Source organism: Doryrhamphus excisus, chromosome 12 (genome assembly GCF_030265055.1).
Source record: "Doryrhamphus excisus isolate RoL2022-K1 chromosome 12, RoL_Dexc_1.0, whole genome shotgun sequence".
Lineage (NCBI taxonomy): Eukaryota > Metazoa > Chordata > Actinopteri > Syngnathiformes > Syngnathidae > Doryrhamphus > Doryrhamphus excisus.
Window position 1 is genome coordinate 1,928,888 of NC_080477.1, and position 19,452 is coordinate 1,948,339.

General features: G+C 36.6%; 1 protein-coding gene across 1 annotated transcript in view; it reads left to right on the forward strand.

Moving 5' to 3' along the window:
• The window catches only part of tent4b (terminal nucleotidyltransferase 4B), a 31,260-nt gene extending 24,651 nt beyond the window's left edge, over positions 1-6,609 (forward strand). Inside the window, exons 6-12 of the mRNA XM_058089565.1 lie at positions 510-638; positions 727-940; positions 1,029-1,155; positions 2,464-2,567; positions 2,648-2,859; positions 2,943-3,089; positions 4,781-6,609. Of these exons, the coding sequence (XP_057945548.1) occupies positions 510-638; positions 727-940; positions 1,029-1,155; positions 2,464-2,567; positions 2,648-2,859; positions 2,943-3,089; positions 4,781-4,969 (1,122 nt within the window). The 3' untranslated portion in view covers positions 4,970-6,609. The remainder of the gene's footprint in view (positions 1-509; positions 639-726; positions 941-1,028; positions 1,156-2,463; positions 2,568-2,647; positions 2,860-2,942; positions 3,090-4,780) is intronic.
• Positions 6,610-19,452: the final 12,843 nt, after the last annotated feature.

The following is a 19,452-nucleotide window of genomic DNA, read 5'->3' on the forward strand; positions in this document are numbered from 1 at the left end:
AACATTCAAGTCAGGAATGTCAACAATTGTCAATAAATAGTTTGAATATACACACAAATATTGCCACAAATGTTATTTAAAACGAGTTATGTCTGAGTTTAGCAGCTTAATTGCAGAAGGGATGAAAGACAGTCAGGATTAGTTGTTGTTCTCGGGAGGGTATAGCGCCTCCCTGAGGGCATAAGACTAAATTCTCTGGCCAATATGTGCTCTGGTTGGCTCATCAGTTCCCCGCTCTGTCCAAATTATACAAAGTATAGAATACCATCAAACAAGAAAAGTGCTTACATGGGGGAAATAAATCATTTTATAAGAGTAATGACAATATATTCGGAGAATAAAGTCTTAATATTAATAGAAAAACCTAAAAGCATAAAGTTCAAATATTAAAGACTAAAAATGTACATTTTGAATGGGTTCCGGTGACAAACATGACTGCTGTCACATCAATAAAAAGTTACTTTTGCATGACAGATCATTGATCATGTGTACTTGCGTCCCTGCCACAGAAATACCCCGTGCTGCCTTACCTGGTCCTCGTGCTCAAGCAGTTCCTGCTGCAAAGGGACCTCAACGAAGTGTTCACCGGTGGAATCGGCTCCTACAGCCTGTTCCTCATGGCCGTGAGCTTCCTGCAGGTGGGTTACGCCCCCTCACGTGACCCAACGGGACCGTGTTCCTGTCATAAACCTGTAGCGTCTTTTTTTGTCTCTCCTGGCGTTCCAGCTCCACTACAGGGAAGACGTGTGCAGCCCAAACATCAACATCGGCGTCCTGCTCATCGAGTTCTTTGAGCTCTACGGCCGTCACTTCAACTACCTGAAAACGGGCATCCGGATAGCAGGCGGCGGCTGCTACATTGCCAAAGACGAGGTTCAGAAGAACATGATGGACGGCTACAGGCCTTCCATGCTCTACATTGAGGACCCTCTGCAGCCAGGTATGAATGCCGAATGGCGCCGACTCGTCCTTTTTTTTTTTGTGGTCGGGGTTTAAAATCGGAAAACACATCCGTTGTATCCCGACAGACAACGACGTCGGCCGCAGTTCCTACGGCGCCATGCAGGTGAAGCAGGCGTTCGACTACGCCTACGTGGTGCTCAACCACGCCGTCTCGCCCATCGCTAAATACTACCCCAACAACGAGACGGAGAGGTAAGTAACTGGCAACTTAGAAATCGCTATTAATTAAAATATTATTTTCAAGGCCGGAATTGTGCTGTGTGTGTTAAGAATGTCCGTCGACGGTTAAGACGGGGCGAGAACAAGTATAAACATATATTCTAAATAAATCTCTAAAATCACTAATTTTAATTTTTAAATTACAATTTTAAAATGTTGTTTTAAATGTTAAAATGTTGTTTTAAATGTTTTAATTTAAAATGTTAAAATTTTAATTTTAAAATGTTAAAATTTTAATTTTGATTAAAATTTTAATTTTAAAATGTTAAAATGTTAAAATTTTTATTTTCATTTTAACATTTTAACATTAAAACATTAAAACATTAAAACATTAAAACAACATTTAAAACAACATTTAAAACAACATTTAAAACAACATTTAAAACAACATTTAAAACAACATTGTAACATTTAAAACAACATTGTAACATTTAAAACAATTAAAACATTTTAAAATTTAAAACATTTTATAAAATTAAAATTAAAATTATTAAAATTGAAATTATTAAAATTATTAAAATTAGAATTATTAAAATTATTAAAATTAGAATTATTAAAATTAAAATTAAATAAAACCATTACCATTATATCTCGTCCTTATTTTACTCAGCGGGCATCATCAAACGTTTGTTCAAACACACATGCAGCCGCACTAGCATGCTCTGCTAAACTAAGCTAACTTCGCTAACTTCCATGTACAAATTTAGCAAACTTTTTTTTTTTACGCCTGTCCTGTGATCATTTGCATTTTAACATTTTAACATTTTAACATTTTAACATTTTAACATTTTAACATTTTAACATTTTAACATTTTAACATTTTAACATTTTAACATTTTAACATTTTAACATTTTAACATTTTAACATTTAAAACAACATTTTAACAATTAAAACATTAAAACAATTAGAACATTTTAAAATTTAAAACATTTTAAAATTTAAAACATTTTATAAAATTAAAATTAAAATTAAAATTAAAATTAAAATTAAAATTAAAATTAAAATTAAAATTAAAATTAAAATTAAAATTAAAATTAAAATTAAAATTAAAATTAAAAAACTAAAGTTGAAATGAAATAAAACCATTACCATTATATCTCGTCCTTATTTTACTCAGCGGGCATCATCAAACGTACACACACGCAGCCGCACTAGCATGCTCTGCTAAACTAAGCTAACTTCGCTAACTTCCATGTACAAATTTAGCAAACATTTTTTTTTTTAACGCCTGTCCTATTATTGCTAACATTGACGTTCCTCATTGCTCTTTTTCCTCTCAGCATTCTTGGCCGGATCATCCGCGTGACTCAGGAAGTGGACGAGTACAGAGAGTGGATCCGAAAGAACTGGGGGAGTCCATCGCAGAACGACCTGCCGCTGAACAGTGAGGGCTGGCGCCGACGTCACGCCGGTCGACCCCAAAGGCAAACGCTTCCTCTCAGACGCTGTCTTCTGATCCCGCAGGAAACGACGTGACGCTGTCGCAGCAGCTGGACGAATGCAACAACAACAACGTCCTCGACGAAGACGACGAGGACGACGTGGTCATCCTGCCGTCGGCGCCCCGCAGCAAGACCTCGTCCAACTTCTCCTCGCCGTCACCTTCCCTGCGCTCCTCGCCTTCCTCCTCGCCGCTGTCGCCCTCCTCCGTCACGTCCTCCAGCTCCAGCGACGCGGTCAGTTCCTCCGTCGCGTTCTCGCCGACGGCGCCGCTCTGACGCGGGGTCCTAACGTTCTTGTCGCCGCCGTCGTTCCACAGGACTCTGACGGAACGCCGTGCAAGACGGCCAAGCAGCAGTCCGGCCGGACCTCCAGCGCCCACAGAGAAAAGTCGGCCGCCGCCGCCGGCCACAGAACGCAGAACCGCACGACCAGCACTCCGCCTGGAGGCAACAAGGGAGGGAAGGTGTGTGCTCTCCGTGGACGACGCTTAAATCGATGACATATTTTCATATAATAAATAGCAAATATACAAATCAAAACATTTCATTTAATAACACATTGAAGCAAATAATGTAAGAGAAAAGTAGCTGAAACAATAAATGTAAACGCGTTGTAGAAAAAAAGCTTTTTATTATTATTATATACACTATTGATTAAAAAAATATCTATATATATAAATAACAAAAGGTTTAATACAAATCTGAAACAGCTATTACAATTAATGTAATAGTAGTAAAACATAAATGAAAAAAATACTATTATATATTTAATTAAAAAAATGTATAAACTACAATTAAATAATAATAATATCTAAAAACAGAATATATATATATATATATATATAAAAAATGTCAGTAAAACATAAATGAAAAAAATTACTATTATATATTTAATTTTAAAAAATGACAATTAAATAATATATAAAAACAGAAAATATACAAAAATATTATTGTCACATTAAAAAAATTAATATAAATCATAAATAAAATCTCACTGTTTTATTGGGGAAAATTCATTCCAAACATATTTTTTCCAGCTAATTTTTTCTACCTAACAGACCGCTCACTGCATTATTATTATTATTATTATTATTATTATTATATACAGCATTGATTATAAAAAAAATATATATATATATATATAACATAAAAAAATTAAATACAAATCTGAAACAGCTATTACAATTAATGTAATAATGTCAGTAAAACATAAATGAAAAAAAATACTATTATATATTTAATTTAAAAAAATACAATTAAATAATAATAATATTTAAAAACAGAAAATATACAAAAATATTATTGTGGCATATTAAAAAATAATAGAAATAATAAGTAAAATCTCACTGTTAGAATTATTGGGGACAATTCATTCCAAACAGATATTTTTTCCAGCTAATTTTTTCTATCTGACAGTTCGGACCGCTCACTGCATTATTATTATTATATACAGCATTGATTAAAAAAAAAATATATATATATATATATAAATAACATAAAATATTCAAATACAAATCTGAAACAGCTATTACAATTAATGTAATAATGTCAGTAAAACATAAATGAAAAAAATTACCAATATATATTTAATTTTAAAAAATATATACAATTAAATAATATATATATATATATATATATATATATATATATATATATATATATATATAACATAAAAGATTTAAATGCAAATCTAAAATAGCTATTACAATTCATGTAATAATGTAAGTAAAACATAAATGAAAAAAAATACTATTATATATTTAATTTTAAAAAAATAAATACAATTAAATAATAATAATATATAAAAAACAGAAAATATACAAAAATATTAGTTTTTAAAAAATAATAGAAATAATAAATAAAATGTCACTGTTAGAATTATTGGGAAAAATTCATTCCAAACAGATATTTTTTCCAGCAAATTTTTTCTACCTGACAGTTTGGACCGCAAAAATACAAACAATGGCATGGGATTTTTTTGATGATTTTATTGGGTATTTATTTATGTATTAATTACTATGCTTGTCACAGCCATTAAAATGAGTATAATACATTATTTTTGTAATGTATGTGAAAGGATTAATAGCCAACAAGAATATAAAGCAGGGAAGTCCCTCCAAGCTGACCCATGTTTTTTTTTTTTTTTATTTATTAGGCCAGGATATCTCGTCCGCAGCACAAGAGCGGTCATCAGGGTCCTCAAAGCTCCTCCTCCTCCTCCTCCTCTTCCTCCTCCAACAACAACAACACCAAGAGTCATCCCAGCAACAAGCCACACCACCAAGGCAACGGCAAGAAGAGGAAAAACGCGCGGGACTCCGCACAAGAGGAGCTTTGCAGATAGTCGGGGGGGTCGGGGGCGGGGGTCCGCCCTTCACCGCCACCACAAACATTCAACCCTTTCCTGTCTCCGTTCAGCCCGGGGAAGCCCGTCGGTTTGCATCATCATTGGATTAAGCGGACATGATTAGACGCTCACTTGGCTTCCTCCTTCTTCTCCTCCAACTGCCAGCAGCGCCCATCTTTTGCATCATCATCATCATCATAAACATAAACACGCCTCTTGCGCCTCCTGCTGTACAGGAATGGAAGGAACAACACAATGGGAGCTCGCTTTCCTTTTTCGGAAATGACATTTAAACAACAAAAAAATAAAGAAAAGAAAAAACTTTCTATAAAAAAAGATACACAAAAAATGGAACTGCTTTAAATGTACAAAAAAAAAAAATTTGCTGAGGAAAATGTACTCAGATTTTTAATGATGGCGTTTGTAGGGTGGCCACTCACAAACGCGACGTGTGAGGTGTAACTTATGCATGATTATTATTTTTTTTTTCCTGTCTATAGAGACCATATACAAATTTCTACTGGTGCATTTAAAAAAAAAAAAAAAAATTTTTTTTTTTTTTTTTTTACACAAATAATCAACAGACGGGGGTTGGTCTCGTCGCCATGCCAACACAAATCATCAGCATCTTTTACTTCAGTTTTTTTTTTTTTCCTTTTTGTGTGTAACCTTGAATGTTTATTATCAGCCTTTCCTTGTAGACCACCGGATGGAGTTTAGAGGCTTTACAAATTTTATCCACATAATAACAACAAATCTATAACAGTACAATTATGGGATGTTTGATAATAAATCCACCCCACGAGGAAAATCATTTGTATTTGTTAAATGTATTTATTTTTTTATTAATTATATGAACATAGAATTGATATCTATATATATATATACATATATGACATTAACTCTTTGAGGATATATCTTTGCATAAGATGCTGGGGGGGGGGCGTTTTAATCAGGTACAACAACAAAAATATTGCCGCCTTTCTGTTTTTTTTTTTTCTTATTGGCAGTGACCAAGTTGGAAAGAGAATTTATCATAATCATATGAATATTTGTTGGTTTTAAATATGTGGCTGGTCTACTTTAAAAGGGAGTTTCTTGTTTATTTTTTTTTGTGGCAAAAATCTGCAGTACAAAATCCGACCGATAGATGGCGACATTACCCAAGCATTCAAATCCACGTCTTTTTTTTTTTTGTAAGGTTTGACTACTGCATTGATTGTTTTTTTGGTTTCAAATCCAATTTTTTTGTATTATTACAACGAAAGCACATCTAAAACCTCCTGTTATCAAAACCACAACCAGCAAATCCTTAACATTTACATTTAAAGCATCATTTTCCCAACATTGATGCAACATTTATACAGCCGGATGCTTGTTTTGACCACTTTCCTCGAACGCAACATGTTTGAATCAGTTCAAATGCGGTATGCAAGCACTTGTTTTGTGGTGTAAACCAACGTCATAGTTCTGGATTGGGGGTTTTCTTAAACGCGCTGAGACGTGTAAAAAAAATAAAAAATAAAATAAATCAAAACGTCAACAACACCACCTTTCTTCACAGGAGGAAGGTTTCACCGAGCCAACTGTATTGTCTCTGCTGCTTTTCACCAATTCATGCAATAAAAAAAACAGTACAGGCATTCAGTGTGATGTTTTCTATGGATTCTCACTTTACTTATACTTATTATATTTATTACTAATATTATAAAATACATTTAAATACATGTTTGCTTCCATTTGCAATGAAAAAAGTATATTAAAAAGTGACAAAAAATTTTTTTTTAAATATTATATAATACATTTAAATGCACGCTTTCTTACATTTGCAATGAAAAAAGTATACTAAAAATGACAAAAACAATTAAAAAATGTAAACATTACATAATACATTTAAATGCACGTTTTCTTACATTTGCAATGAAAAAAGTATATTAAAAAGTGATAAAAACAATTAATTTTTTTTTAATATTATATAATAAATTTAAATGCACGTTGTCTTACATTTGCAATGAAATAAGTATATTAAAAAGTGACAAAAACAATTAAAAAATTTAAATATTACATAATACATTTAAATGCACGTTTTCTTACATTTGCAATGAAAAAAGTATATTAAAAAGTGACAAAAACAATTAAAATATATATATATTATATAATACATTTAAATGCACGTTTTCTTACATTTGCAATGACATGAGTATATTAAAAAGTGACAAAAGCAGTTAAAAAATTTAAATATGATATAATACATTTAAATACATGTTTTCTTATATTTGCAATGAAATAAGTATATTAAAAAGTAACAAAAACAATAAAAAAATTAATATTACATAATACATTTAAATGCACGTTTTCTTACATTTGCAGTGAAATAAGTATATTAAAAAGTGACAAAAACAATTACAAAAATTCTAATATTATATAATACATTTAAATGCACGTTTTTTTCCATTTGCAATGAAAAAAGTATATTAAAAAGTGACAAAAACAATTACAAATTTTTAAATATTTAATACATTTAAATGCATGTTTTCTTACATTTGCAATGAAATAAGTATATTAAAAAGTGACAAAAACAATAAAAAATTAAATATTATATAATGTATTTGAATGCACGTTTTCTTCCATTTGCAATGAAAAAAGTATATTAAAAAGTGACAAAAACAATTTAAAAAATTAAATATTATATAATGCATGTTGTCTTACATTTGCAATGAAATAAGTATATTAAAAATTGACAAAAACAATTCAAAAATAAAAATTCTGTGACATTTTCTTCGCTGGTTCCTTTTTGGAGGAGGAGTGCGCTTGGGCGTGAGTGACAGACACGCACGCAGGGGCGGGGCTTGTGGTTCTCAAAGCAGCAGCGCGCGTACGGGGAGGTTCTGATTCCCGGAGACGCGTTGAAGAGGACATCGAACACAACAAGGTGCTCTTCGCCGCAATGGCACCACCACCACCACCACCACCGCCACCGTCTTCGAAACTTCTTTTTGGATGATTTAACCGGAGAAGGTTTGTCCGTGAAGGCGAACATAAGGTAAGACACCGAACTTTACGCACCTATTTTACTGTTAGTTTGATTCCCATCAGTATGTCGAAGTTGAATGACATAGCGCTAGCTTAACTTCATTTCACTTTAGCCCACTCAACGGGACTTGTGGGGCTTGTTTGTCCCCAAATGTCCTGTCAAGTCAGCAAGAACACTAAGATCACTATGTTGTCCACAAAGCATACATTATGTCTGTTTCATTTCTTGCTTGCTCCGGAAGACTTTATCTTAACTCTGATGAAGAATCCCGATGTGTCCTTAAAACCCCCCCAACAGGCTTTGTCTGACAATCAGGTGATACAATAGCATAACGATGCTGTTTTTAATGTCATGTAAACTCCCATCTGATTCGGATCAGAACCACATCGTTCTCAGGAACCCAATACGGCTGAAATTTGGAATTAAAATGCATGTTTGTGTCGTGGAAGTAAGGTAAATACCCCAAAATGTACCCTGACTTGCTAATTGACCTACAAACGTTTTTTTCAATTTTACATTTTGTTCAAGTTGACCTTAGTATTAGATTTTTATTTTGTTTTATTTTATTTTATTTTATTGTATAACAATTACATTAAATTAAATTAATATGAAAGAATGAATTTTGAATGAAAGATGAATTTTATTTACATATATGATTTGAACCCAATACGGCTGAAATTTTGAATTTAAAATGCATGCCTGTGCTGTGGAAGTAAGGTACATTTTTTTCAATCTGCTAAGTTTTAATTTAATTTAATTTAATTTAATTTAATTTAATTTAATTTAATTTAATTTAATTTAATTTAATTTAATTTAATTTAATTTAATAATTTTTAAACCTGTAGGCCAATTTTTGTGCTGAAAAGATGAATTTTATTTTCATATATGATTTGAACCCAATACGGCTGAAAATTTGAATTAAAATGCATGCCTGTGCCGTGGAAGTAAGGTAAATACCCCAAAATGTACCCTGAATTGCTAATTGACCTACAAACGTTTTTTTTTATTTTACATTTTTTTCAAGTTGACCTTAGTATTTTAATTTAATTTAATTTAATAAATTTTATAATAATTATTACATTAAATTATATTACATTACATTAAAATAAATTAATATAAAATAATTTTTAAACCTGTAGGCCAATTTTAGTGCTGAAAAGATGAATTTTATTTACATATATGATTTGAACCCAATATGGCTGAAATGTTTAATTAAAATGCATGCCTGTGCCGTGGAAGTAAGGTAAATACCCAAAATGTACTCTGAGTTGCTAATTGACCTACATACATTTTTTTTCAATCTGCTAAGTTGACCCAAGTATTTTTATTTTATTTTATTTTATTTTATTTTATTTTATTTTATTTTATTTTATTTTATTTTATTTTATTTTATTTTATTTTATTTTATTTTATTTTATTTTATAATTTTGAAACTTGTAGGCCAATTTTAGTGCTGAAAAGATGAATTTTATTTACATATATGATTTGAACCCAAATATGGCTGAAATGTTTAATTAAAATGCATGTCTGTGCCGTGGAAGTAAGGTAAATACCCCAAAATGTACCCTGAGTTGCTAATTGACCTACATACATTTTTTTCAATCTGCTAAGTTGACCCTAGTATTTTTTATTTTATTTTATTTTATTTTATTTTATTTTATTTTATTTTATTTTATTTTATTTTATTTTATTTTATTTTATTTTATTTTATTTTATTTTATTTTATTTTTAAACCTGTAGGCCAATTTGAGTGCTTTTTTTTAGTGCTTTTTCTCTAGCTGCTGCGTGCACTTTTGTTGCTACGCTAACTGACTTAAAGATTCCCGGGTTATCTTTTTATTCAGAAAACCATGAAATCCTTCATTGTCTGAGGCAGACGTATCCACATAATGACTTTTAAATGTCAACCATGTTGCAAACGCACTGTTAGAACCTAGAATTAGCTAGTTGTCTTCAAGCCGCTGCACCTCCGAAAGTGCATTATGTAGCAACATCTCTCAGCATGATGCAATACATCATTGTTATGTTTTTTTTATGCAGATCTTATATAGGATGAACCACATTAGCGTGTGCTAATGCTTATGTACCTGTTGATGAGAGTCTATTTTTAAGAGTGTAATGGAAAAAAATGTCAAGTCCTTTGCGGTGCTTGACTTCCTTCCTCATGTATGCGTTTTTTTTTTTTTTTTTCAAAAACACACGCTGACAGGATTGCTCTTATGATAACACATCAGTTGCCAAATACGCAACACATGATTTCAGCCATCTTCTTCACATCCTCATCCACTTTCAGCAAGCATTTCGTCATACTGTATCTTCTCAAGGGACATTACCATTGAAATACATTTGGAGTAGTCTGTACTAGTAGTCCAAATTGTGTCCAATAGCCCGGCAGCACTCGTGCAGCCCCAGGCTATAACACTAGAATCATCGTGGTTGACTGTATCGGCTTCATGCTTCGTTAAACTGGAGAAGAAACTAGCAGGGCATTATGCTAGGCTTCACAGTGTCACATTTTGAAATTCAAATTTCCTTTCAGTGAACCACAGCCCCCCCGTCCCCCAGCACAGGTAGCACTCGTGCAGCCCCAGACCACGACACTACCACCACGGTGCTTGACTATAAGTCATGATCCCCTTCAGTGTCATAGTATATGTTGAAATTCAAATTTCCTCTCAATGAACCGCAGCCCCCTCCCAGCACAGGTAGCACTCATGCAGCCCACAACTATGACAATGCCACCAGAAAAGGTCTCTCATATTGTATATGTTGAAATTCAAATTTCCTCTCAGTGAACCACAGCTCCCTCCCACCCCCAGGACCGGCAGCACTCGTGCAGCCCCAGACCACGACACTACCACCACGGTGCTTGACTATAAGTCATGATCCCCTTCAGTGTCATAGTATATGTTGAAATTCAAATTTCCTCTCAATGAACCACAGCCCCCTCCCAGCACAGGTAGCACTCATGCAGCCCACGACTATGACAATGCCACCAGAAAAAAGTCTCTCATATTGTATATGTTGAAATTCAAATTTCCTCTCAGTGAACCGCAGCTCCCCCCAGGACCGGCAGCACTCGTGCAGCACCAGACCACGACACTACCACCCCGGTGCTTGACTATAAGTCATGATCCCCTTCAGTGTCATAGTATATGTTGAAATTCAAATTTCCTCTCAATGAACCGCAGCCCCCTCCCAGCACAGGTAGCACTCATGCAGCCCACAACTATGACAATGCCACCAGAAAAGGTCTCTCATATTGTATATGTTGAAATTCAAATTTCCTCTCAGTGAACCGCAGCTCCCCCCCAGGACCGGCAGCACTCGTGCAGCACCAGACCACGACACTACCACCCCGGTGCTTGACTATAAGTCATGATCCCCTTCAGTGTCATAGTATATGTTGAAATTCAAATTTCCTCTCAATGAACCGCAGCTCCCCCAAGGACCGGTAGCACTCATGCAGCCCCAGACCACGACACTACTACCACGGTGCTTGACTATAAGTCATGATCCGCTTCACAGTGTCATAGTATATGTCGAAATTCAAATTTCCTCTCAATGAACCGCAGCTCCCCCCTAGGACCAGCAGCACTCGTGCAGCCCCAGACCACGACACTACCACCATCATGCTTGAATGCTCACCAAAAGACCAGGAAAAGAAATCATACTTTGAAATCACAAAGATGGATAATACTCATTGGAATGAATGTTCCCCTTTCTATGAACCACTGCAGCACTCATGCAGCCCTAGACCATGACACATTGAAAAAAGCTTTTAATAGTATTCTAAGTGAGTCAGCATTTCATTCATACTGTGCTGTGAAAAATGCAGCACGCTTCCTGCGCTGTAGGAAGTTGTAGACACAAGCAAAGGCGTCCCGCTTGTTCAGACCGAAGGTTCACGGAGGGTTCAACTTGCAGAGTCAAAGCTGTCGCCATCTTGAGACACGAATGAACCGTACAGGGAAATGTTTACACTATTTAATGAGAAGGAGAGTCCAAACTTGGGACTGGTAGTCTATGATAAATCTAAAACTAAACTACTCCGCCTGTGCAAAGGGACTTGGCTAGCATGGCTAGCACGTATATTCTTCTTATTATGCTCATTTCTTGGCCCTTTTGTATTGTATTGTATTCTGTAGAGAAGCTCCACACAATAACCAGCACCGAAACCTTTCTAGTTCTTCCAGAATCTGCACCTATTCAGCTGTATTTCAATGATGAGGCTTTCAGTTACGAGCTCCTGCTAGCAACGTAAACAGAGCAACGGTGCTGGAGCCTATCCCAGCTGTCTTTGAGTGAGAGGTGGGGTACACCCTGGACTGGACTGGTGGCCAGCCAATCACAGGGCACATATAGACAAACAACCATTCACACTCACATTCATACCTATGGACAATTTGGAGTCGCTAATTAACCTAGCATGTTTTTGGAATGTGGGAGGAAACCGGAGTACCCGGAGAAAACCCACACATGCACGGGGAGAACATGCAAACTCCACACAGAGATGGCAGAGGGTGGAATTGAACTCGGGTCTTCTAGCTGTGTGGCCTGCGTGCTAACCACTCAACCACCGTGCAGCATTTTATTTTGTATTTAATTTAAAATATGATATTTTAAAATGTTTTTCTTACAATACAAAAGAGTATCAATAATTCATAATTCATGATTTCATAACTATGAATGAATTCATAAATTCATAAATTCTGAAATTCATAATTTCATAATTTCATAATTTCATTATTTCATTATTTCATTATTTCATAACTATGACTTAATTCATAATTTCCTAGCAAAAATGTTTTCGAGGAAAAAAGCCATAATTTACCAGAAAAAAGTTTTCTGTGTGATATCACAATAAAGCAACAAAAAAACTCCACACAGAGATGGTAGAGGGTGGAATTGAACTCGGGTCTCTTAGCTGAGTGGCCTGCGCGCTAACCACTCAACCACCGTGCAGCATTTTATTTTTTTATTTAATTTAAAATACGATATTGTAAAATGTTTTTCTTACAATACAAACGAGTATCAATAATTCATAATTTCATAACTATGAATAATTTCATAATTATGAATTAATTCATAATTTCATAACTATGACTTAATTCATAATTCATAATTTCCTAGCAAAAAAAAAATCGAGGAAAAAAGCCATAATTTACCAGAAAAAAAATTCTGTGTGATATCACAATAAAGCAAAAAAACCTCACTGAGCCCAAGCGGTTTTTTATGTGCAACTTTATCGTCCTGCTTATGAAATTGTAAGACTTAATGTACGTACAAGTGAAACTTTAGTCTGCCACATCGCTCGTACGTCATGTGGAAATCCAATTTCTCTTCCCTTTTATGTCCTCTTCCGTCCAATCTCTAGCGGCAAGTGGTTGAAAGCTGCTGCCGTAACGGCGGTCCTCCACAGAAGGCTGCAGCCTCTCATGCTGCGTGTCTGCTGTTGGAGGAGCGCTGCAGCGGCGATGAGGTGAGATTCTTTAGAGTGCCATTAGGAATGCCTCTCTGCTGCATTCTACGCCCTATCGAGCCAATTTTCCCGAGACCTTCATCGCCCACGGGTGCCATTGTGCAAATGCTAACTACAATCTGTCTTCAGCAGCAGTTAGGGCATCAAATGTGTTCTTCAGTGGAGGAACCCTCTCAAAGTCAATCATTTATTTATAAGCGGAAAAAGATGCTGTAATGTCATCTGGAAAAATGCTGTATGATTAATTATTGACAAATCCACCGACTACTACGACAATAAGACCATTGAATAGGACTCGTTTGGGGCGATGCATTAAATGACCGTTTGGAGTTATCAGAGTTTTCTGGGGCCTAAAATTCTTCTGAATTCACCGTCACATTATCTCACATTCCGATTTGGACTAATTTGTCTGAATTCCCGAGGAGATAAAACACAACCCTTGGAAGCCATCTTGGTTTTGACCAAAACAGGGACTTGGCAACTACCGTATTTTCTGGACTATTAGTTGCACTGGAGCAGGGGTCAGCAACCTACGGCTCCAGAGCCGCATGTGGCTCTTCAGCCTCTTTGTTGTGGCTCCCTTTGCAATGCTCAAATATTTGTTTTAACACCCAAATGAGGAAAATATGCATCTTTGTAATTACTTTTGAAAAAAATGGGACTTTCTGTGAGACCGTATACTAGCAAGAGTACTTGATCAACTCCGCTTTTTCTCCTCTGAACTACTTTGATACCCCAAAATTCCCTCCAAATCTGGCAGTCAATCAAAATCTTGGGAGACTCGCAATTTGCTCTGGATGTGAACATGTTGCTACACATTTCTTGCACGGGGAGAACATGCAAACTCCACACAGAGATAGCCGAGGGTGGGATCGAACTCGGGTCTCCTAGCTGTGAGGTCTGCGCGCTAATCACTCGACCACTATGCAGCCCCTATATTCTGCTGTTAAATTATGTTTCGCGGCTCCATTCTATTTTTCTTCAGTGAGCGAGGGGGTAAAATGGCTCTTTTGATAGTAAAGGTTGCCGACCCCTGCACTGGAGTATAAGTCGCACAAGGCCAAAAATGCATAATTATGTGGAAAAAAACATACATAAGTCGCACTGGAGTATAAGTCGCACAAGGCCAAAAATGCATAATTAGGTAGAAAAAAAAAACATACATAAGTTGCACCGGAGTACAAGTCGCACAAGGCCAAAAATGCATAATTAGATCGAAAAAATCATACATAAGTTGCACAAGGCAAAAAATGCATAATTAGGTAGAAAAAAACATACATAAGTTGCACTGGAGTATAAGTCGCACAAGGCCAAAAATGCATAATTAGGTAGAAAAAAAACATACATAAGTCGCACAAGGCAAAAAATGCATAATTAGGTAGAAAAAAACATACATAAGTCGCACTGGAGTATAAGTCGCACAAGGCCAAAAATGCATAATTAGGTAGAAAAAAAAAACATACATAAGTTGCACCGGAGTACAAGTCGCACAAGGCCAAAAATGCATAATTAGATCGAAAAAATCATACATAAGTTGCACAAGGCAAAAAATGCATAATTAGGTAGAAAAAAACATACATAAGTTGCACTGGAGTATAAGTCGCACAAGGCCAAAAATGCATAATTAGGTAGAAAAAAAACATACATAAGTCGCACAAGGCAAAAAATGCATAATTAGGTAGAAAAAAACATACATAAGTCGCACTGGAGTATAAGTCGCATTTTTTGCGGGTAATTTATTTACAAACGAATTGTTTGTAAAATACTACAGATTTTCTGGACTACAAGTCACTTCGGAGTATAAGTCGCACAAGGCCAAAAATGCATAATTAGGAAGAAAAAAAAACATACATAAGTCGCTTCGGAGTATAAGTCGCACAAGGCCAAAAATGCATAATTAGGTAGAAAAAACATACATAAGTCGCTTTGGAGTATAAGTCACACAAGGCCAAAAATACATAATTAGGTAGAAAAAAACATACATAAGTTGCACTGGAGTATAAGTGGCATTTTTTGCGGGTAATTTATTTGAACTACTTGACCAAAACAGACATTACGTCCTCTTGGAAGGCAAGTTCTACCAATAAAAGAATAGAGAACAGGCTGAATAGGTGTAAGATATGCTAACACAATGCTTATTCAGCTAATCTTCAAACAACTAAAATAATGCATAAGGCTAAAATTTTTAAATAAAATAGAATAAAATAAAATAAAATAAAATAAAATTAAATTAAATTAAATTAAATTAAATTAAATTAAATTAAATTAAATTAAATTAAATTAAATTAAATTAAATTAAATTAAATTAAATTAAATTAAATTAAATTAAATTAAATTAAATTAAATTAAGAAAGCAGGAAGTGAACAAATGCAACAGTTACTGATTGTAAAAATACCAGATGGAGGGGTAAGATTTAATAAGCTTTGCTTCTTCCTACTCCTTTTGGACATGTGGAACTGGGAACTGATTATGGGATGCACTCAATTGTAATCTGATGCATGTTCAAATGAAATAAAACCGTTACCATTACCATATGAAACTAAAAAACAACATATTCCCGCCAAGCACCCTAAGCTACGCATGTAAACAAAACCTCCCTGCCTGAGGTAATAACCTCTCTTACTGAACCCTGAGAGCGACTTCCTTGCTTAAACAGCCGGAAGCTGCCTATACGAGCCAACGTTTGTCTCCTGTGATGTTGGAGTACCGTTGCAGCAGATGTGTGGGTGTCTTGTTCTTTGTCTCTTTTGTTTTTTTTGTGCGTTTTTTTTTTTTTTTCCCTCTCCTTTCCACATTTTAATTTTCAATATTTTTCCGCTTACTTTGGCTTCAAGGACATTATATAATACTTTGTGAAGCGCTTCCCATCTGCAAAAGTGCTTTTGGAGAGGTAGAGTTTGCAGAACTCTGTCGCTTTAGGGATGACCTGTGGAACGAAAAGAGGTTGCTGGTTTTATTTCCTCACTCCTCAAACCGTGACTCGTGACTTTGTCTCATCGGGTTGCTCCCTCCAGCAGCGTGGTGTTGTCTTTTTCTACAGGCCACTGATTGTATTGAGCTGCTTAATGACTGATTAGCTTTCTTGCTAGAAAAGCCTTTCATTGAATAAAATGGAGTGGAGGTCTGGATGGAGGCTGGCAGGTGGAGCTCATCACTTCATAGTCTGATACAATATACGTACGCTATACATCCACTATGGACAATAATAGTACTATTGCTGTATTTACTCATCATTCAATCATTACTGGGTTGCACGGTGGTTGAGTGGTTAGCGCTAAGGCCTCACAGCTAGAAGACCCGAGTTCAATCCCAATCTCAGCCATCTCTGTGTGGAGTTTGCATGTTCTCCCCGTGCATGCGTGGGTTTTCTCCGGGTACTCCGGTTTCCTCCCACATTCCAAAAACATGCTAGGTTAATTAGCGACTCCAAATTGTAAATAGGTATGAATGTGAGTGTGAATGGTTGTTTGTCTATATGTGCCCTGTGATTGGCTGGCCACCAGTCCAGGGTGTACCCCGCCTCTCTCGCCTGAAGACAGCTGGGATAGGCTCCAGCACCCCCTGTGACTCTTGTGAGGATACGCGATAGAAAATGAATGAATGAAAAAAAAAAAAAATAATAACAAAAAAGGGCTGTGCGGCGGTTGAGTGGTTAGCGCAAAGGCCTCACAGCTCGGAGACCTGAGTTCAATCCCAATCTCGGCCATCTCTGTGTGGAGTTTGCATGTTCTCCCCGTGCATGCGTGGGTTTTCTCCGGGTACTCCGGTTTCCTCCCACATTCCAAAAAAACATGCTAGGTTAATTAGCCACTCCAAATTGTCCATAGGTATGAATGTGAGTGTGAATGGTTGTTTGTCTATATGTGCCCTGTGATTGGCTGGCCACCAGTCCAGGGTGTACCCCGCCTCTCTCGCCCGAAGACAGCTGGGATAGGCTCCAGCACCCCCGCGGGATTCTAAAAACATGCTAGGTTAATTAGCGACTCCAAATTGTCCATAGGTATGAATGTGAGTGTGAATGGTTGTTTGTCTATATGTGCCCTGTGATTGGCTGGCCACCAGTCCAGGGTGTACCCCGACTCTCTCGCCTGAAGACAACTGGGATAGGCTCCAGCACCCCCTGCGACTCTTGTGAGGATACGCGATAGAAAATGAATGAATGAAAAATAATAATAATAATAACAAAAAAGGGCTGTGCGGCGGTTGAGTGGTTAGCGCGAAGGCCTCACAGCTAGGAGACCCGAGTTCAATCCCACCTTCGGCCATCTCTGTGTGGAGTTTGCATGTTCTCCCCGTGCATGCGTGGGTTTTCTCCGGGTACTCCGGTTTCCTCCCACATTCCAAAAAAACATGCTAGGTTAATTAGCGACTCCAAATTGTAAATAGGTATGAATGTGAGTGTGAATGGTTGTTTGTCTATATGTGCCCTGTGATTGGCTGGCCACCAGTCCAGGGTGTACCCCGCCTCTCTCGCCTGAAGACAACTGGGATAGGCTCCAGCACCCCCTGCGACCCTCGTAAGGATAAGCGATAGAAAATGAATGAATGAAAAATAATAAGAATAATAACAAAAAGGCTGTGCGGCGGTCGAGTGGTTAGCGCAAAGGCCTCACAGCTCGGAGACCTGAGTTCAATCCCAATCTCGGCCATCTCTGTGTGGAGTTTGCATGTTCTCCCCGTGCATGTGTGGGTTTTCTCCGGGTACTCCGGTGTCCTCCCACATTCCAAAAAAACATGCTAGCTTAATTAGCGACTCCAAATTGTCCATAGGTATGAATGTGAGTGTGAATGGTTGTTTGTCTATATGTGCCCTGTGATTGGCTGGCCACCAGTCCAGGGTGTACCCCGCCTCTCTCGCCCGAAGACAACTGGGATAGGCTCCAGCACCCCCTGCGACTCTTGTGAGGATACGCGATAGAAAATGAATGAATGAAAAATAATAATAATAATAACAAAAAAGGGCTGTGTGGCGCTAGAGTGGTTAGTGCGAAGGCCTCACAGCTAGAAGACCCGAGTTCAATCCTAATCTCGGCCATCTCTGTGTGGAGTTTGCATGTTCTCCCCGTGCATGCGTGGGTTTTCTCCGGGTACTCCGGTTTCCTCCCACATTCCAAAAAAACATGCTAGGTTAATTAGCGACTCCAAATTGTAAATAGGTATGAATGTGAGTGTGAATGGTTGTTTGTCTATATGTGCCCTGTGATTGGCTGGCCACCAGTCCAGGGTGTACCCCGACTCTCTCGCCCGAAGACAGCTGGGATAGGCTCCAGCACCAACCATATATTTACATGCATTATATTGTAATGTAATGTATTGTCTATGACATCCTTACAGTGTTTACTTAACTGCAGAGTCTAAGACATTATTGGGTGGAATGAAGAGGTAGAATTAGATTTGCTTTGAAATGGATCTTAAAACACCACCTAGTTGCATGTTAGCCTGCCCGGACAAAGCATTAAAAATGTTTTTATGCTTTCATTTCACCATGTGAGGCTAATGGCGCACCGGCTTCAGGTTCCTTTTTTTCATGAAGCTGTCCTTGCAGCCTTGATGGGGGAAATGAGTAATGGTTGCCAAGGAAGTGAGATGGAGTGCGGTCGAGTGTCAGCTCTCAGCTCTCAGCTCTTAGCACTTGTTTTTTTTAATGTTGAAACTCTTGTAGGAAGACATTCTCGAAAAAAAAAGAGTGACGTCAGAGGAATGTGCTTGTTTTAAAAAATGTACATTAGCAGCTGATGGTGGATTTAGCAAAAAGTTCTTCCTCTAAAAAGAAGATGATGCAAGACCGTGTGGGTACTGTACGTCACATGACTGTTTGCTAGTGGAATCTAACGAATGGAAATGTGTCAGAACATGCACCTCAACTGTACTGCCTGTGCTATTATTACTTGTCTGACATTACTTGTCTGTTATTAAACCCCAAACACCAAAAAATAAGCCGTTCACAAAACATGCAGACACGA